This window comes from Humulus lupulus (genome assembly GCF_963169125.1).
Source record: "Humulus lupulus chromosome 8 unlocalized genomic scaffold, drHumLupu1.1 SUPER_8_unloc_44, whole genome shotgun sequence".
Lineage (NCBI taxonomy): Eukaryota > Viridiplantae > Streptophyta > Magnoliopsida > Rosales > Cannabaceae > Humulus > Humulus lupulus.
Window position 1 is genome coordinate 41,743 of NW_026908597.1, and position 22,025 is coordinate 63,767.

At 33.5% G+C, this 22,025-nt stretch overlaps 2 protein-coding genes and 2 pseudogenes across 2 annotated transcripts; 3 read left to right on the forward strand and 1 right to left on the reverse strand.

Annotated features, from left to right (window-relative positions):
• Nucleotides 1–22: 22 nt before the first annotated feature.
• LOC133809265 (uncharacterized) lies at nt 23–1,228 on the forward strand. The gene is made up of 2 exons (XM_062245932.1): nt 23–580; nt 758–1,228. Exons 1-2 carry the CDS (start codon nt 23–25, stop codon nt 1,226–1,228), a joined length of 1,029 nt encoding a protein of 342 aa, XP_062101916.1.
• Nucleotides 1,229–1,786: 558 nt separating this feature from the next.
• LOC133809270 (beta-glucuronosyltransferase GlcAT14C-like) lies at nt 1,787–7,194 on the forward strand (annotated as a pseudogene).
• Nucleotides 7,195–8,796: 1,602 nt separating this feature from the next.
• On the forward strand, nt 8,797–9,744 carry LOC133809266 (probable carboxylesterase 120; annotated as a pseudogene).
• Nucleotides 9,745–12,294: 2,550 nt separating this feature from the next.
• LOC133809267 (receptor-like protein 7) lies at nt 12,295–14,901 on the reverse strand. Its single transcript, XM_062245933.1, has one exon. It carries the CDS (start codon nt 14,899–14,901, stop codon nt 12,295–12,297), a length of 2,607 nt encoding a protein of 868 aa, XP_062101917.1.
• Nucleotides 14,902–22,025: the final 7,124 nt, after the last annotated feature.

The following is a 22,025-nucleotide window of genomic DNA, read 5'->3' on the forward strand; positions in this document are numbered from 1 at the left end:
TACCTTAACTAAAACTCCTGACATGAGTTTGCAAAGGATAAGGCTAGAGTTGAAAGACCATTTTGGAATTGAAGCTACAAACAGACAACTTTGGAAAGCTAGACAAAAAGCTAGAGAAGATGGGGGCTATGATTATGCTCACTCATATGGCAATTTGAGGCATTATGCTGCTATGATTCACAAAACTAACCCTGGGAGTACTGCTATTATACAGAGAAATCTAGTTCCAGTTGAGCAAAATCTAGATGATGAGAATTTGGAGGATGATAATTTGGCAGCCCCAATAATGAAGTCTCAGTTCAACAGAATTTTCATTTGCTACTCAGGTGTGAAAACAGGTTTCTTAGCAGCATGTAGACCATTTTTTGGCTTAGATGGTTGTCATCTAAAAGGGCCATACAAGGGCATCTTATTGTCTACAGTGGGGCTTGATGCCAATCTTCACTTCTATCCAATTGCTTATGCAATTGTAGAAGCCGAGAACAACTCTAGTTGGAAATGGTTTTTGGACTTGTTGAGAAACGAAATTGGAGATACTAATAAAGGCCAACCATGGTGTATCATGAGTGACAGACAAAAGGTTAGTGTTCTCTTTCAAATTCTTTTGTGTATATATATTTTTTTCTACTGTAAATGCTTTTAGTAGATGCTTAATCTTACAATTAATTGGAAATATTTTTAAGTTTTAATTGAGGCTATCACAGACATCCCAAATACAGGGCATCGTTTTTGTTGTTTTCATTTGGAAAATAACAAGGTAAAAAAGTTTGGCACATCACACCTTCAAGGTCTCTTTTGGGCAGCAGCTGAGACAGCCAATTTTGAGAATTTCAAGCGAATAATGGAGCGGATTAAGGAATTCAACCTTGAGGCACATGTCTGGCTGAGCAATATTGACTTTAAGCATTGGACAATGAGCAAGTTTGATCCAAATGTGAAGGTAGAACATCTCACCAATAACTTTGTCGAGTCATTTAATGATTGGATAGAAGACCATCGATACAAGGCCCCAATTGAGTTGCTAGAGGGTATAAGAATACAACAAACAACCATGATGGATGCAAGGAATGCAACAGTAGACAGATGGGAGCACAAGCTCACTCCAAAAGTCCATGTGAAGGTGCAAGAACTCCATAAAAGAGAACGTTTTGCATTAGTAACAAGGGTTGGAAAAGAAGAATTTCAGGTGGATTATGACAAAAAAAAGGTGTACTATTCGACTGAATGAATTATTTTGCATTTGTGGCCAAGGGCATGTAAGAGGAATACCATGTATTCAAGCAGCTGCTTGTATAACCACCACCAGGGCTGACATAGTCAATTATTGCTCTCCATACTTCACTACTGAAATGTGGAGGAAGACATTTGAGCATGTCATTCATCTTTTCCCTGATGAATCAATGTGGCCTCAATTTCATGATGAGGAGTTATTACCACCTGTTGTAAGAAAACCACCAGGGAGACCTAAAAAGCATTGTAGAAGAAGGGTTGCAGGAGAGGAGAGGCCTTTGCCACCTATGTCAGAGAAGCAGCCAAACAGAATGGGTGTTTCTAGCACTAAAAAGTGTAAGAATTGCCATGAATTTGGCCACAAGAGTAGGTCACGCAAGAAACCATCACCATGCCCATCTCAACCACAAGTCCAACTCCAGAACAAATACTTGTTGGCTTCACTCACTTTTCTTGCCATGCTTGCTTCAAAACATTTAACCACTAGAACAATCTTCAGGTGCAGCTATATATAAAATATATATATATATACCATTTTCATTTGTACCATTTTCAATTCATTTAATGAATAAACCTTATGATGATGATGATGATGATGATATTATATGCATATATAGTTGATGAAATAGTAGGACTTCTGAGCTCTTTTTGAGGTTCCAACATGCATTGTCTTTGCTTTAATAGCCACTCATATCTTCTCCAACAACTTTGTTCTGTTCATTTGTGTCACCCATTGATATTGGCTTAAGTTTTTTGAGCTTGCTGTGATTACAAGAAGAATTCTAGTCTTTTTAGCAATGAGAAAACTGCATGTTCATTCACTCATCTCAAGTTATTGTCTATGGATTCTGGCATTTGCATTTAGTTTAGTGCTGTTGGGAGCAATTTTGAGGTTAGGCCAGAGCAGATTTTCTAGAAAAGGCAATGAGTTTCAAGTTCCAATAACCAGAATCCCATCAAAAGAGAAAGGGCATCCTCATGTTCTTGCTTATTGGATCTATGGAACTAATGGCGACAGTTTTAAAGGCAATATATCATCCAAGAAATCGGTACCTGCTAGAGCTTGATTTTGGTTCTTCAGACAATGAAAGAGAGAGTTTAGCACTTTCTGTTCAATCAGAAAAAGTGTTTCAAGCCTTTGCCAATGTTGATGTTATTGGAAAGAGTTATGCACTCAACGAGATTGGATCGTCAGCTCTGGCAGCCGCACTTCACGCTGCAGCGTTGTTTCTCAAGATTAATGCAGATTGGGACTGGTTTATCACATTAAGTGCTGCTGATTATCCACTCATGACTCAGGATGGTACACAAACTTTCTTTTCCCTTATGACTTTGAAGTAGGAATAAGAGTTGGTTGTTCTGTCTGAATCAAAATTTCACTCACATTGGCATTTTAGTCCTCAAGCATTGGATGAGAAACAATGTCAATGTAATAACCTAAATTTTTTTTATTATTTATTGTGTTTTATGTAAACATTATTCTGTGAATTAATTTTTTTTTTAAGAGTATGGATAATAATTAAAATAATATTTGGTGAATATTATTTTAATTAAAGAAATGTGAGTTGATCGCTTAAGACCATAGTGTGAGGACTTCGATGTGAAATAAATCTAAGATGGATATCTTGCTCAAAGAGTTTAAGTATATGATTTTATATGTTTGGAATCCACGTAAAATCTTAGAATTATTTTAGACTATGATTTTGTGATTTATTCACTAAAAGTCTATGAATAATGCAAGAGGAATTTTATGGGATTAAAATTATGATTTTATGTTGAAAGGGCTCACATAAAATCATAGACATAATTTTATACTAAAGTTGCATTATTTAGTGCTTAAACCATAGTTGAACTTTAATTATTTTATGCCATAGTTTAATGCATTATTTTGGATAAAATGCATGTAACATTTCAGCACATATATGATTGTGCTTCTACGTGTCTTGGCCAACCCGTTGAGTGGAGGGAAACCATTTTTAAAAATGGTCTTGGCAGTTTGGAGGTTACAAGGGAGGGAACTGGTGCCATTCTTTTTTTTTTTTCCTTCATTTGCTTCAGTCAATATTAGAATTATTAGAGAAAACAAAGTCAGTTTGAGATATTAAGAAGAAGGAACACTTACAGTGTTGTGGTTGGTGTACGTTCACTTCGGATCCAAGAAGGAGGAATCGAAGGTGAGTTTTCTTTGGTTTTTCCTTTGGGTTACAGTCCTTAGACGCATCCTTAGAACCCTTGTGCTGATTGTAGAAGGAAGCAAAGGAAGAGGAGAGAATTTGATCCAAGTTTCAGAAATTTCGGTCGGAATTCGAACTAGTGTAAGTGCCATCTTTGGCTTCGGTTTTCTCTTAATTCCTTGCGTGAAACTCATGACGAACGGTTTGTATGTGTTCATAGTGTTGAGGACTATAGGAAAGGGCAGAAGAAATCACCAGGAACCGGCCACAGAAAGAGGTACAAGCCTGTAGTTTTCCTTCGAAGTTTTTACGGTACCAATTTCGATTTCGTTTTGTAAAAGTTGGTTCAAGTTTCTGAGTTGTTTTACTTTGTTTTAATCAGTGTTTTAGGACTAGAGGACATCCTTAAAGTATTGGGAAGGGTCTAATATGGTAGATATTAAGTTTTTGGGTGGCAAGGTGGTGGTTGAAGCCATGGCCGATGGTTTGGTGGCACCATCGGCGTTAATGGTGGTGGCAGGCGGATAGGGTGTTAGGGCCACGGGTTGGGTATTTTTTCCACACCCCTAAGAGTTCTAGAGGTATATTAGGAGTTGCCTTGAGGTTGGGTTCCAACAATAACGAATTTGGGAGTCACGGCCGAAGCTTGGAAGCCATGTTTGACCATTTGTTTCATCAACCACCGCCGGTGGTGGTGGTGGTGGTGGTCGGAGGTGAGGATCATGGTGGTGCCGGGACGATGCAGTGAACGTTGTGGGAGGCACCTATGGCTCGAAACATGAAGAGTGTTTGCCATTCTTGGCCGTGCACAAGGAAGCCATTGATGAAGGCTTGTGCACGTGAGCATGCATGCATGCTTTGTTGTTTTTTTGGTAATTAATGGTTACCAATTTGTAACCAAAGGGGACAAAAAGTGGTATTTGGTCCCAAAACTTTGGAATTTTGTCGTGAAGCTCGGGATTAGGAACCCCAATGTTTACAAACTGATATTTGACGATCGAGGTTTAGAACATTTATCTAAGTAATATTTAAGATTAATAATTTACGAACTAGACTCGGGAATTATTATTTAAGCTTCATGAAAAGTTATAGGTTCGGGAATTAGTTTCAAAGTTTGAATTTGATGACTTAGAACTTATGAAATATTTTTAAGGACTTAGAAAATATTTAAGGAAGTACAATATTGCCAATTTTAAGTCTTAAGGTCAAGAGGTGGGCTCGGGGCTCGTGAATTGGACTCGAGCATCGGAAAATGGAATTTTAAGAAATAATTGGAGTTTTGACTTGAAATTTCGGACGTGGTCTAGGGTAAAATTATTATTGGAAATAATAATTTTCTATGTTGAGTTCGGGATTTTTGAGAAGGGTATTATGGTCATTTTACCCCAAGGGCTCGGGTTTGGGCCAAGGTCGGGAATTTTAGTTTTTTATTTTAAAATTCTCTTATTTATATTTAAAATCTTAGTAAAGCATAAACTAAGACATATTGTCCCAATATGATTATAGGGTCTAAACGCGATCGGAAATACTCACAAAGATATAATTCGCGAAAGCGGAGGACAAGAGATAAGGAAGTATACACCAAGAGTAACTTAGCTTGTTGTGATTCGAGTGAATTGTTTGCATGTTTGTAGATTGCTGGTTAAATTCTAGATGCTATATATGTGTGTGATTATATGGCTGGATGCGCATGATAGTACCCATCTATCGAGTTTGAATGTGCTTAGTGTAGTAAAGTTATCATGAATGTATGTGCAATGTTTATGACTGTCAAGGGAAACCTTGTGAGGGTGGATCCCATGCAGCCGTGTAGTGGGGTTCGCCATCCAGTCCGTAAAGTCATCGAGTTTTAGCGGACATTACCCTTTTGGCACGGGATGTGAGTATTCTCTGAGCCGCGGAGGCCACCCGGGGATCATGACCCCACAGATAACTCAATGGCTCAGTGCCTTGTGAGGGCGGATTCCCCATGCAGCCGTACAGTGGGGTTATCCGCCAAGTCAGTAGAGTCATTGTGTTTTAGCGGAGTGTACCCCTTTGGTACGGGAGGTGAGGTTGCTCTGGGTCGTGGAGGCCACACTGGGATTAAAACCCCACAGATAACACGATGGCTCAGTTATATGTTTTCAGTATGTTACGCAGCACTTTGACTTATGTGATTATGCTAGACGTGTTGCTCAGTTTGCAGTTCTAGATATGCATTTCTGTTATGAAAAGTTTGTTTAGAATAGTAGAATCATGAGTTGTAGCTAGCTTCCTTACTGAGCGTTATAGCTCATCAGTTACTCTGTGTGTGTAGGTAAGGGCAAAGATTAAGGAGCAGTGCAATAAGCTGGAGGGGATTCTGTCTGACGTATGCATACTGTGAAACAACCGACCTGCAGGGTTGTCAGGGTTCTCTTAAGTTTTTCGCTAAGTCTAGTAAGAGTTTTATCAATTTCATGTTTACTAGTTCTACTTAAAGAAGGCCCTATGGCCACAGACTATTTCTTAAGTTACGTTTAAACTACATTTTGTTTTTAAAACTATGGGATCCCATCCAAATACTATTTTATTTCAAAGTACTCCAATGTAAAATTTTCTAAAGTTTACTCTAAAGTTTATTTAGTTTTTAACGTCCGATTTTTACCAAAGTTAACCGTAAGGGTCCAGTTGACCCCGGACAGTCATAGTCGTGTTCGGTGGGTCTAGTTAAGAAAAGTCGGGTCGTTACAGTCAAATTCAAGCTTTTACATGTTTTTTTTATTTTCATTCAAGCACCTTCAATTTTACCTTTTCTGCATATGATTAATGATATGTGCACAGACCCTTGTTGCCACATAAGTGTGTGTGTGATGTTAGTGTGTGAAAATTGTGCTACTCAAAGCTTATTTAGATGCTAAATGAGGGCAATGCTGCCCAGCAAAACTCTGAAATTACCATATTATCCTTTCAATGAATTCTACCATTTGAGTCATTCAAAAGTTCCTTATGAACCCAACCAACTTCTATATTCCAAACGTTTGAGGATCTGTTTGTATTGTGAAATAAAAAAAACGTAAAAATTCTTAACTTTTCAAAATCAAGGAATCTCTTTTCAAGTGTCAAGGACTGCATAGCATAGGCTGGAGGTGAACTTTTGACGTGTTGTATATGAAGTGGTGATGACTCTTTGTATTGCAATTTGTGTCTCTTTTTCATTCAAACTATATTAAAAGCTGTATTGTAGTCCATTTTTTTGACAGTTACTTTCACAAGAATCTTTTATTCCTCATTCAAAGTAGTCTGTCCATTTTGCTTCCTCTTTCTACTTTTAATTTCTATTTGAGTAAAGGTTACGAGATTTGATTGTAGCCACCATTTCTCAGATGCTTCTTGTTTGGGAGAAAACAAACTTAAGAAATCCATGTATGGCTTTTTAAGTATATTGAACAGGCTAGACTCTGATGGTATCTTGACATGTAAATTTAAGATGATTTTATGACTTTTGGATGTAAATTAAAAGTTCTTAAGGACATAACTATATGAAGATAAGTACTTGTTAGTGATCAAATTAAAGTTAAAAGAAATAAAAATATTGTCATTGGGAATATGATGTTCTGCCAATGTTGTTGTTGTCGTTAATCTTACAAAGTCATCATAGTGATGGACAAGTTAATGAAATTAAGCACTCCCTTGCAATGTAATTATTTGCTTTTTTGGACAATAGGAGGATGGAAAAATTGTGAAGACAGGAGACATCAACATAGCAAAAATTCTTGAGAAAGAAGGATACAGAGGAATTTTTGTTGCATAACTACGAAGAATGGGTATTAATGCTATCTCTTTCAGTGCATCAAGTTGAAATATTGGAAGTGTTGTTCTTTTATTTTCAAAGCCTAAAGCTTCTTCTAAAATACCTTATTTTGCTTGCATTAGAATGTAAAATTTCTTTTATATGTCATTGTCTTATTGTTTACACTTTTTCTTGAGCATTTGGATTGAACATAAATACTCTTGTGTGTCTTTTGTTTTTATTTCTTTTCAATCTCCATTCTCTCTGATTTCTTAATAGTGGCACTTAAAAAACAGTGATAAGATACCTAGAAGAGAATGCATCTCCCAAGGATAACTCATACCAGATCATTTATTTTTACAGTCTAGAAATTGAGGATGATAGAGTTAGAGGGTATTGGTTAAAATTAAACTTTACTTGCAGTTTTTGACCCGACAAACGAACTCAATTTCCCTAGTTCTGTTTCTATAAACGTGTACTACTAAGTTTCACTTCATGTTTACTATGTTATTTCTTGTTTTCAGAATTGTGATTTTTAATATATCCTTAGAGAGTTCAATTTGCTAGCTGATAGTATTGTCTTTGTTTTACTTGCTCTGTTTTTAGTGTCTTTGTTTGTGGGCTAGAGTCAGAAGAAAGGATTGTGAGTGCATATTAGTTTGAGTAATATGTAGAACTATTTTGAGTTTGTATTTCAATTATGTAGAACAATTTCAAGATTATATTTCAATTATGATAGAACTTTTTCGAGATTACATTTCAATTTATTCTATTGGTTATTTATCTTATTTTCATTTCTTCAGTGATATTTGATTCCTCAAGTGGTATATGATGTTTTTATATTTTTCATTAAATTGTACTATTCATGACTAATTATGTTGTATTGTTATTAAATAGGTTGACACTCATGGCTAATGAAAGGAATAGAAAGCTTTAAAGGATCGAAAAACAAAGAGAGAATGAGTCTCTTGAACCTTTGAAGCACAAGCGAAACCATAGACTTCAAATCATTGAGAATTCTCCTGAACTTGAAAAGTCAACACATGTCAAGGATAAGCCAAAATGTAGACTTCGAAGATAGCGACACGAGAATTGGATGCGTGCAATTAATAAAGAGATAGTATTGGACAAATGTTACAATTTGCCTTTTATTAGACTCATTAGACATTATTTCTAAGCATAAACTTTTATTATGGTATTTTGCACTTGAAATTTTTTCATTTGGGACAATTGTATTAAATATTTTGGTTGATAAAAAAAAGTACATTAGACTTTATCAAATTCAAATTACATTATTAAATAATAAATTGTTTTACCAAATAAATGTAATTAAAAATAATTTAATTACATCTTGAAAATGTAATCATAGATAATTAGATTACATCTTTAAAATGTAATCAAAGATAATCAGATTACATTTTTAAAATATAATCAAAGATTATTAGATTACATCTTGAAAATGTAATTAAAGATAATAAGATTACATCTTGACAATGTAATTAAAGATAATTAGATTACATCTTAAAAATGTAATTAAATGAAAAAATATAATTAACATAAAGAATCATAACATCTAGATAATGTTACTATTGACAAAATATAACACCAAAAAAACGTTATAATAATCTATTTAATAATATGAAAAAAATGTAATCAAATGACAAGACTTTTAATAACATGGGCAGACTTAACACTTGTTAAAGTGTTATAAATTGCATTTGATAACATTTTTCGAGAGTTATCGTAAATGTTTTTTCTTGTAGTGTTTCTACATCTCTAAACCACGGTTTCTGCGACACAATGGCTGCCCAACTTGACGCTGTGGTGGTCTCCGTTGAGTACCGCTTAGCCCCGGAGAGCCGGCTCCCGGCAGCATACGACGACGCCATGGAGGCGCTGGATTGGGTTAAATCCACGGACGAAAGTTGGGTGCGCCAGTTTGCCGACATCTCCAACTGTTTTCTGATGGGCACTAGTGCTGGTGGCAACATAGTCTACCATGTCGGAGCGAGTGCGAGTGCACCCACATCCGTCGAACAACTTGCTCCGTTGAACATCCGAGGGCTCATATTTCATCATCCTTTCTTTGGTGGGGTCGCCAGGACTGACTCCGAAATAAGGGGTGTCGACGATCCAGTCATTCCTCGAGTCACTACGGATCTGGTGTGAGAACTTGGATTGCCAATCGGTGCTGACCTCGATCACAAGTATTCCAACCCAACCGCCGATGATCAATGGTCTAGTAATTGTGCTCGAATCAAAGAGTTGGGGTGGCGTTTGTTGGTTGTCGGGGGTGATCGTGATCCTGTGTTTGATCGCCAGATGGAGTTTGTGGAGAAGCTCGAGAAAAATGGGGTTAGTGTTATCTCTCATTTTTTCCCAGGAAATCCTCATGGGGTGGAGATTACGGATCCAACTACATCTCTGGTATTGTTTGTTTTGCTTAAGAAATTCATAAATAATGACATGTGAGACAACTTGTATTGTTTTTATTTACTAGTTCCTAATTATTTATAATAATAAGAGTGAGAAAAGCAATTTACAAAATATTTTTGACAATAAATAAAATCAAAGTGATTAATATAATTGCAATCATATTTTAGGTAAATAGTTAATTCAATTTTTTATATTTAGAGATAAAACAATACAATAACACAAGTTGTTGAAACTTTTGATAACATACCTAAAATGTAATTATTATGACCCGATCAAAAAAATTATAATTATCATCAATACATAGCCATTAAATATTCTTCCATATTCTTCCATATATGTACTTCAAAGGCTTCTCATGAGTATAAGTTATGAGTTCTCCAAATTGGCATAAAAACCTAAAATTTTGAATAAAATGTTATGTTTCAAAGTAATTCAACCCCAAGGGAAATGGTTTTATTAATTTAATGGAAATTAGAAGTAGTTTAAAAACCTTCGTCCTAAAATGTTTTGAAAACAATAAGCTGGTTGTCTTTTTATCATTTAAAAATGATTGAAATAATACTCTTGAGCGAGAGAAATACAATTATGCTAATAATTAATATATCAAGACTGTTAGGATTTTATGAGAGTTACTAGAATTTTCCAAAACTTATTATAAACTTGGATAGTAATATAATTTGTTATAAAACAACTTGGTATCGTGCTACACTCATAAGTGCAATTGTTTGTCTACAGCATATATAAACTTTATGATTTGAATTTTATGTACATGCTTATTGTACACAAGCACATGCATACATATATAGTGCCCTAGAAAAGTTGCAAGAGACTATATTTTATCATGGATATTCCTCATTTAAAGAAAAAAGTCTCATTTTCATTTTGTGATATATATATATGAAAGAGATTTCTCAATGGTTACTAACCATAGATGGGTACTAATAATTATGATGTTATCGCAACATAGTGACTTGATATAGCAAGTCACGGTAAAAAAAAATTCTACATTAATTTTGAATTTTCATATATAATACTTAAATAATATTTTTTTTAATTATTTAATTTCATAAATATGTAACCGACATGTAATCAGGTAGCCTTTCTAAAAATTTAAAATAATCAAAATTTATTTTTAGAAATATTAATTAACAACTATAAATATGGATCATTGATATTAATGGTTAATATTAAAATAATCATCCATAGATAATAACCATTAAGAGTGCTCAGATATATATATATATATATACTAGATACAAGAAACTTGCATTATGCATGTTTGCTTAATTTTGTGTGTAGAATTTATTAATTACTTTTATTAAATTTATATTAATATCATATAAATTTCAAATAAATATCATATTTTAATTAGATAATGTATTTATTTTTGTTTAAGTTTATATTTGTTCTAGTTTTTGAATTTGGGAGTGACAAAAAGATATTATATATTATATGTTTAATGTAATATTAAATATTATAAGTGTATTTTAAATTTAAGTTTCTTGCTAGTTTTTTTTTAAAATAATTTGTTGCTAATTGATATTAGATTATATTATTATTCTAGTAAGTGAGTTTAAGTTTAATTAAATTTTATTTAACTTATAAAACATATTATGTTGTTATTTTTTAAATAATTATCATTGTAAAATATCTCAAAAATATCATATTTTAATTTATTTAATTATTTATTATTTTTAAATAATTATTATTGTAAACTATGTCAAAAATATCATATTTTAATTTTTTTAATTATTTATTATTTTTAAATAATTATCATTGTAAAATATCTAAAAAAATATCTTATTTTAATTTTTTAATTATTTATTTTATTTTATTTAAGTTTAAATATTTACAAACTACCGTTAAATAAAATAATATTCTGTTAAAGTTAACATTAAAAAAATAAAAAACCGTTAAAACCAAGAATTACCGTTAACTACACACTTATTATATAGAAGAGATATGATAAAGGTCTGCATATATAATTGAATCAAGCTTAGAAATTCAATAAAACAAATATTAGTACTCGTTATTAGCCTCACTTAGTCCGCGATTTTATCATAGGAAAAATACAAATTGTTAATTAATTGATATTTTTAGAATTATGCATTTCGACATCTCTGAACTTCCAGTCTATGCTGATAAATCCTGAAAAAATATGTCTACATTTAGAGGCAATATATTAATTTATTAATTAATTAATAATACTCTTTATTATATATATATCTTTTATATAAAACCAGTTTTAACGTAGTGTTTTGTTAACTTTAGTAGAATATTCTAAGTATTTAACAAAATATTTTAAATATTTAATAGAATACTCTTTTAACTAACTTATTTAGATACTTATTAATCATATTAATATAAATTTAAATATTATAAAATATCATTATTATTATAATAATTATATATAATATAAGGCTACATATATATAATAATTACATTAATATAAATTCAATTTCAAATGCAAATGTTATAGGATATCATTATTATAATAATGATATATTATTATAATAGTGTTAGAAAATCTACTTGTGATATATTATTTCATTGAACAAAAACTTTGATACAAACAAACAAGAAATGCGACATGATTATTCGAAACCATTATCCAAAAACAACTACTACAAAAATTGAGTATCAATGGAGTTAAGAATCAACCCTCATGCAATCGTATCCTTGAGTTCCTTTCTTGTTTCATCAGCTCCTTATCCCAAAGGTCATCACTAACCAATTAGGTTTTCTTGCAATCACAATTTTCCCAACAAACGATCCAATTAAGAATCCACATCCATATCCTATCGCAACAACTTTCCAGCCAAATTGAAAAATACAGCTCGACTCTTCTTCTGATGATGGAAATGAGTGTTCTGGTGGACTGGAGTATCCACAAGAGTTTTGTAGTGGCATACCACATAATCCCACATTTCCCTCGTAGGAACTGGCCTCAAAGGTACTGAGATGATCTCGTGGTATAGATCCTGAGAGTTGGTTGTGTGAAACATTGAAGTATTGAAGGAAAGAAAGTTGGTCTAACTCAATAGGGATCTTCCCTGAAAGATCATTTTGAGAAATGTCTAAGGATTCAAGAGCTCTTAGATTACTCAGTGATGATGGAAGTCCACCTTTGAGATGGTTGTTGGATAGGTCAAGAGAATAGAGCCCCTTCAAGTTTCCAATGGCTTCAGGAATTTCTCCAACAAATTTATTGTTGGAGAGATTTATAACTGCAATAATATTTTGGATATGATGATAGTATCTATGCCTGCCTTTGACTGCTATTGTAATTTCGAAAAAGTAACCTATACGAAAAATATGACCACTACTATTTTCTTTGAGTTCAAAAGGTATTGCCATCATATATTCAAAGTCTTCAGCGCTTGTACTTGCCATGGCCTTCCAACTCTGTATGTATTCAATTGGCAGTCTTCCATTGAAGGAGTTGAATGATATATCAATTATACGTAACTTTGCAAATTGACGATGGTTTGTTTTGGGATCCCTTATAACTCCATGGAGTTCATTAGCTTGCAATATAAGAATTCTCAACTCTCGAAGACTCCCCAACCAATAAGGGAAAACATCGTTGAGATTGTTTCTTTCAACGTTGAGGTAACCAAGCATCTTACAATTTGTAAGTGATTTTGATAGTTTCCCTTCAAATAGATTATAACCAAAATCAATAATTGTCAGTTGGTTTCCATTTGTAAATTGGGGAATGTTGCCTGAAAAAGAGTTGTTTCTAAGCTTTAGTATTGACAATGACTTACTAAAGTTACCGAAACATTGGGGAAGCTTACCACCTAACCTGTTATGGGACAAGTCAAGGACTTTTAGAAAACTAAAACTACATATTGTAGGTGAAAGTTCTCCTATCAAGGAGTTATTAGAAAGGGTTATGGTCTGCAAGCTTTCCATGCTCATGTTCCACATCCAATCTGGTATTCGACTAGCAATATGGTTATCTCCAATATCCAAAGACTCAATTTGTTTTTGATGTCTAAGAAATTCAGGAAAATTTCTTAAATCGCATTTGGACAATTCTAGACGTGTGAATTGTGGAAATGTTTCATTTATCTCATGAGGACTAACAAGTAGTGAAAAATTATTTTGGGATAGAATAAGGGTAGTGAGGATTTTTAGGCCATTAAACATGTCAAAATTCATAGTTCCGCTTAAATTATTATCATCCAACCAAAGGGTTTCTAAATTTATGAGTTTTGAGAATGACAAGGGAATTGGACCACTAAATTGATTTGAGGACAGGTCGAGAGAAGTGAGCTGAGTTAGGTTTCCAATGGAAGGAGGGATTTGTCCCACAAAGTAATTATTAGAAAGGTCGAGAGAAGTGAGTTGTTTCAGCTTACCTATGGAGGCTGGAATCACTCCTGAAAAGTTGCAACTTCTACCTTCCAACTCAGTCAAAGAAGCAAGTTTTTCAATCGATGACGGTAGATCCCCAGAGAAGCCAGTGCCTCGCAATAGCAATGACTTGAGAGAGCTCTTTTGGTCAAGCACCACAGGAAATCTTCCAGTGAGATCTTTGTTGAACACCACATCTAGACTTTGTAAATTTGGAAGTTGAAAAATATTGATTGGGAATTCACCTGTCAATTTGCAATCCCCCAAGAGCAGTGATATCAAGGAAGACAAATTTTCCAATGATTTAGGCACTGCCGATGATATGTCAACACCACTGAGATGAAGTTTCTCAAGGCTTGTCAAGTTTGAAACAAGGGTCTCCAAATTGTTGGGCTTTTTGAGTTCCAATAGATTTTCTCCAGAAACTAGATCGATGTTATACGACAAATCAAGATTGGATAATTTGGATAGTTCTGAAACTTCTGATGGAATTTGACCGGAGAAGGCAGAGTATGATAGGTTGAGATTAGTGAGCATAGAAAGCCGCTTGATAGCACTGGGTATTTGAGAATACTTGAAGTGGTTGTCTGCAAGATCAAGACTCTGAAGATGAGTCAGATTGAAGAGGGTACTAGTTGAGTCAATAGAGCCGTAGAGGTAGCTGCTGCTGAGATCAAGGCCGATGACATGGCCTGTGATCTCATCACACTCAACCCCATGCCACATGCAACAATTTCTTGTGTCTTCTTTGTTTGTCCAGAAGGCAACCTTCGAATAAGAAAGAGAAGAAAAACTAGAAACAGACATGTTGATAATAAAACTTTCCTTGAACTGCAACAACGAAGACCTTTCATCATCATGGCAAACTGGCTGCGAGAAAGAGAACCATAACAAAGTCAGAAAGAGAAAACCAGTGAAACTGAAGCGAAGTATTAATGATCCCATCATCATATGACTAATATAATATATGTAGTGGTTTTATATGTTTCACACTTTGAGACTTGTGCTCTGCTATTTATAGGGATAAAAAAGCATGTAGTCCTTTCTTGTCATTGGCGACTGCATGATAAAATACAGTTCATCAATTCAATGACATGGATACAAATTAATGGGTTACACATGTGATATATATATTATATACACATGAGATAAAATATATTGATGCAATGATAAAAGCATGGGAAATGCATAGAGACTAGAGCTTGTTAGGCTATTTAACTAGAAAACAGTAGGTGTGTTCTACAAAAAACTATTTTCTATTCTATAATTTTTAAATTATAATGTTGGAAACAAAAAACAATCCCAAACGCTCTCTCTATTTCTACAGAACTTTGCCACATAGCAAATATAATATATTAATTTATTTGATTACTTTGAAAGTCGCCTAAATTGACCAGTTTAGCTTTCGGTGGAGCCTTACATTAAACTTATTGGAAAAAGTAGAAAAAATGCATTGGAAAGCAGAGTTTATTTAAACACTTCTGCTTTTTAAAACTTTTAGTGGCAGAGCATTTTTTAAAACACTTGAGTTGCGCGTGCTGTTTATGTGCCTCTTTATCGTGTCGTGTGACGAGCAATACTGCTAGCACATTTCTTGCATTCACATGGCACCATTTTCGCTCTAATACTTATTTTTACATGCCACGTCATCATGCCAAATTTTAGAGAAACATACACGTATAGTGAATTCCTGATGGATTCACATATTTTACTCAATACGTAATTTAATCACTCCTCATTGTCAGTATTGATTTGGTTTTATATATGTTGAAAGTGTATAAGGCATTGATATATTTATAAGAATTTAAGTTACTTTCACTAATAATTTTTAATATTGCTTTCAAAAGGTTTTAATTAAATAATAATGTGCTAAATATTAATCTGTATATACTAACATATATTTATATTTAGTATCATATTGGTGAATAAATACCATCTTGTAATTAAAATAAATATAAATATTTTTAAATTTGTTTTCTTTAATGGGAATATACTTATTTGGTACCCTGTGTTTTATTAAAATGTAACTTTGGTACTTTCTAATACAAAAAATTCATAACAAGTACCTTGTATTTGTAAAATCAGTAAAAAAAAGTACCTTCCACCCAAATTTAGTCAATAATTTTTCATTAATACCCAAATTACCCTCCATTTTAAATAATCGAATATTTTTTTATTTTCAAAAGTTTTAATATTATTTCTAAAATAAAAAACAGAAACACATATTAAAAATAATACTTGATAAAATATATATTTAAACCAAGCCTTTTCTAAAGTCAAGCATTTTCGTCTCCTACAAGGCAAGTTAGTGAGAGAACTCAGTGGTGACCTCTAACAGAGAAGACAAACGGAGAAACCCACCTGGGTTTGCAAAGAAGGCCACCGGACACCAGACCCATCGCCACCACTCTGTCATAGCAGTAGTCGTCTTTAAGAGGATAGTCGGTGTTTTCATTTTTTTCCCCTTCTCTGTATCATATTGGTTGTTTTCTAATACTTTTTTATGGTTTCTGGATATTTATTTTGTCAATGGAATCATGACTTTGAATGGTAGATACTAATAGTAATTATTTCTAATATTGGTAAAAAAAAAATGTCGTATTTGTGTATGTGTATATGGGATATATATATATATAACGATTCCAAACCGCTTGGAATATATGGGGAATGGCTTCTGCTCTTCTACTTTATTATATAAATAGTATATATCAATTATTTTAATATAAAAGGGTTGTGTAGGTGTTGTCCACAAGTACACTTCTGTGTACTATTCCGACAATTGATTTATAAGGTGAAGGTCCATTTTTTATTTCAATATACAATTTTAATTTATGATAACCAGTTTTGGTTATCGATTGGATTTTTTTATATTAAAAAAATTAATTGAATAGGGATATAAATGTCTTTCCTTATAAAAGTAGTATGTTGAAATTGTTAGAATGCATACAATGTAATAGCCAACTGCACATTATTTACATAATTTAGCATAGAGATTTAATATAAGTTACACAGTTGTTGCTCTAGGATTCACATTGCTAGAACTCATGGCCTTCAACATTTATATTAATTTTTTTGACTTGTAAGATGATTAACAACTATTTATTTAGCTTTTTATAATTTTTGGAAATACATGGTTAAATTATTTTCTTAATAATGAGATTTTGATTGTAAGCTTGTTATTTTAAAATTTAAAATTCTAGTTATTTAAAATACAATGTTAAAAATCATATAGGAATTTGGGTCATTTAAAAAAAAATAGTTTATATTGTATGCAATATATTTATGAAACACAAAGTTCTTAAATTTGACAACTCATTACAGGCGAACGAGGCACTCGTTAGGGTGATTACGCGAGATCTGGACTCGTTTCGATTCACTGAGCCACGAGTTCGGGTCAGAAGTCCGACGTTGGACTCGTTCGGATGCACCGAGTCATGAATTAGTGTGATTAACACCCTTTCGGCGCTCTTTCGAGTGCACCGACTTCCATGCGAATCATTACGGGTGACTAAGGCACTCGTTATGGTGATTACACAAGATTTGGATTCACCGAGACACGGGTTCGAGCCAGAAGTCCGGCGCTAGACTTGCTTGGATGCACCGATTGATGCATTAGTGTGATTAACACCATCTCGGCGCTCTTTCGGGTGCACCAACTTCAATGCAAATCATTACGGGTGACCGAGGCACTCGTTAGGGTGATTACACAAGATCTGGACTCATTTCAATTCACCGAGACACGGGTTCGGGTCAGGAGTACCAAGCTAGACTCGTTCGGATGCACCGAGTCATGCATTAGTGTGATTAACACCTTTTCAGCGCTCTTTCGGGTACACCGACTTCCATGCAAATCATTACGGGTGACCGAGGCACTCGCTAGGGTGATTACACAATATCTGGATTCGTTTCGATTCACCGAGACACGGGTTCGGGTTAGAAGTATGACGCTGGACTCATTCGGATGCACCAAGTCATGCATTAGTGTGATTAACACCCTTTCGGCACTCTTTCAGGTGCACCGACTTCCATGCAAATCATTACGGGAGACCGAGGCACTTGTTAGAGTGATTACAAAAATCTGGACTTGTGTAATGACCCAACTACCCTAGACTTTGGACCATTAACGAAAACTATACATAGACCTTAATCTTTAATAGAACTTACAAGTGAAAAAGATCATACTTTATTAAAAACTTGTAAAAACCAATGTTAAAACTTACATAACTCAAAGCAGGATATGGGATCCCATTGTTTTAAAAAGAAAACATATCTTAATTGAAATGAAAAGAAATTACATAAATAGGTGCGGAAAAATTACACATAAACCATAAATAAAAGACTACATCCTCGAAATCGAACTCTCGACTCCTTGAATCCATTCATCACCGATACACATTCTCCCAAGCATCCACGAATCTTTCCCGCCACTATACCTATTTTCTTGCACATATAAACAAAAAGGAATGAGCCTAATGCCCAGCAAGGAAAATCTACCACATAGTTCATATACATAAATTTCATAAGAGACATAAAAACATAACATAACACTTATATCATACACATACTATAATGGCCATTATTACTTGGGGTCCCATAGACTAAGCAGGTCATATGCCCATTAGATTAGTGGGGTCCTACTAGCTAAGCAGGTCATATGCCCATAATCTATTTGGGGTCTTGTTAATCATATGGGTCATATGCCCAAGCCTACATACATACATATCATAACACATTTCATAACATAAAAACATGAGATAACACATATAAAACATATAACATATGAATTCTATCCTATTTTCCTTACCCAAAAACCGGGATAAGAGGACAGAGGTGGGACTTTGGAACACTTCTAAGAACCATTTGAAAAAGAGTGAGTATAGAGAAGAAGAGAATTGAAAGAAATGGAAGGACTAAACCATTGAGAAAATACTTACCAAAAACTTATGTGCGAGTTCTTAGATTTCCTAACCAAAATAAGAATAAGGTTAGAATAAGTAGAAGTCTATGAGAACTTTTAAAGAAAAAGTACAGAAACGAACTAGAGTTTGGGTTACCTTGAAGACTTGTAAGACCAATCTAAACCTTGAACCGAAATACTATAAATCCTTACTTTCCCAAGTGTTTGATAAGCTTATGGTGATCAAGCTTATGATTTCCCCAACCAAGTGTTTACACTCTCACACTCACCTAGCAACTTGCAGCCTCTGAACTTAGAGCAAAAGATGAATAATGGATGGGTACTAGGTCCTATTTATAGAGTTTAGGAATGAAAGGATCTTAATTTAACTTGAATAAAAATAATGTCTTTTTAGGTGAAAATAATTTGAATAATCGTTCAGCAGAGGCTGAAGACTCGTTCAAAAAGGTGCTGGACTTATCAAAAGGTTGAATGGTTCAATGGAAAACGAATTCAAAAGCATTCAAAATATGTTGAAGGAGGCGATATATCGCCCCATATAGGCGATATATCGCCTGGACCATTATGCCCGAGGCAAACGTGCATTGTTTCGTATTTTTCGTATCTACGTGCTGCGATATATCGCCCCTATAGCTGCGATATATCGGCATTCGCTGATTATTTAAACACGAAATTACACATTTTTAGCTTAATTCAAATTGAGTAAACAGCCTTGACTAAGCCCTCAAACGTATTCAAAGCTGCTGACTGACCCTAGAGCATTCAAACTTTACCCTTATTAATTTTAATCCTCAAAAATATCCTTAATCACCCATACATAACATGTGCTTAAAATCCTATTGGTTCTTATTTAAACCTTATAGTATAATAAATAGTATCCTCAATATCAGTCATATTAATCAAACCTTAGGTTAACATTAATATTCTTGAACTATAGGTTAAACTTAGAAAATCTACAAGTACTACTATGAGTGTCCAAATAATTCCCGGTCTGAACCAAAAATCCACAGCCATAAAGATAATACTATTAATACTATAATACTACTATCTAACTAGCTAAGTAAAGTTCTTGGACTCTACAACTTGTTTCGATTCACCGAGACACGCGTTCGGGTTAGGAGTACCGAGCTAGACTTGTTCGGATGCACCGAGTCATGCATTAGTGTGATTATGTTCATCCCAAAAGAGGGTGTTTTAATATTTAAACTCGCAAGTGCACGAATCGTTTCGGAATATAATGTTCATGTAAGTACGAGGTCGAACCCATGGGAGTTGACTAACATCAAAAGAAACTATTTCAAACAAAGCAAGAATATTCTAACCTAGTTCCAAATATTTGATGAGATTTTGTTTTAGAAAAATAAAAGACAAGTAATAAAAAGATGTAAGATTAAATAGAAAAATGGTTTTCAAATGAGATATGTAAAATAAGATTATTAAGATATTAGAATCCACACAATGCAAGTTCAATAGTATTTATAAGTATATTGATTCCCAAGTTTAGATATAGTTGAAATAAATCACACTATATTTTTTTCAAAATACATTTTCTATTCAAGCACAAGTTACTTTAAAAAAGGTAGGATTTTTCTTCACTTATAAAAGATATAATTTCTAAGCATTAGTTGTGTTACAACCTAATGAAACTACAAGAAATCAAAGAGATTATCTTTAGGCAAAATATGATACTTATGCTCTAAGAATTAGATGTGAACAATTTAATGAAAAACATTTAATCAAAGAATATCATGTTTTTGCATAATGAAGAACTAAGTGTAATATGTTTTAACACTCAATAATAGATGAAAAATGCATATCTTTGATAGAAAAATCCATAAACAATGTTACACAAATGGGAAATCAACATACAACCAAAAAATACTATCTAGTTACATTTTGTTTCATCATCATCTTAATAACCTTTGAAAAAGATTAGAAGCTCATAACTGGATTGAAATAAAAATTACAAAATAACATACTTGACATGCTCTTCAAAAGATGAAAATGGTAGAGAGAAAATAGTGAAAAGAAGAGAGAAAAATATGTGTAGAAGATGTTGAAAAGATGAAGAAGAAGAGCTCCCCAAATGGTCTTACAAGACTCTATTTATAGGCAAAATATAGAGATTAAATTAATCAAATTAAAATAAATAAATTGATTAATTTAATTGTGTTGGGAAGTGGTAGGATAAGTAGAGTAAGTGTAAGAGTATTGGAAAGATGAAATGTTTGGTTGGGTAAAATATTAGTGAAAAGCTAGGGTAAAAAAATAAATTAGGAATGTTTATTTAGGTAAGAAAAATAGGGAAGAGTGAATTGGTATTTGAGTGAAAAATATTGGGAATAAAAACATGATTTTTTTTGGGTACTTTTTGTGGTTGTGGCTATGGCAGAGTGGGTTCGGTTTGGGCTGAATTGGGCCATGGGTTGTTGGAGTAGGCCTGGGCTGGCGGAATGCTAAGGCCCGTTGAAGCTGGCTTTGCTGAAAGAGTGCTTCGGTTGCTAGAGTTTCGGTGGTGCCAGCTGGCGTGGAAGCATATGAAGATTGATGACTTTGTTGCTGTTGGGCAAGAGAAGAACTGGCGTGGATGAAGGCTTGGGTGATGCTGCCACGTTGGTGAGTGATTGTTGGCAGGATGTGAAGTGGGCTTCGGGCCTGGGCTGCACCTGAAGAAGGCTGAACGTGAATTGGGCTTCGGGCCTGGGCAGATTTCTGGCGAGCCCACTGTGGCTGAAATGCCATATTTTAGCTATTTCTTTCAAAATTACACATTTCTCTTCTTTGCTTTTATTAATTTTCAAGCACCAACAATAGACCAATTTCCTACAAAATAAATATAAAATAAATCATAATACAATATTTTCAACTATAAAATAAATCAATTTAATTATTTGAAAATATTGATTATAACTTAATTTAATTTAACATTTAGTTTCAATAAAACACACATTTTTTTACCACAAATTAACAACAATAATTCAAATAATTAAACTATAATATATTACAACAAAATAACTATAAAAACACACAAAAATCTATAAAATTAAAATAGAGCTAATGAATTCAGAAAAGTAATTAAAACTTAATAATTTAATTAAAAACTTAAGAACTAAATCATTTTTAGCTTAAAAAATGTGGTAAAATAACTCTA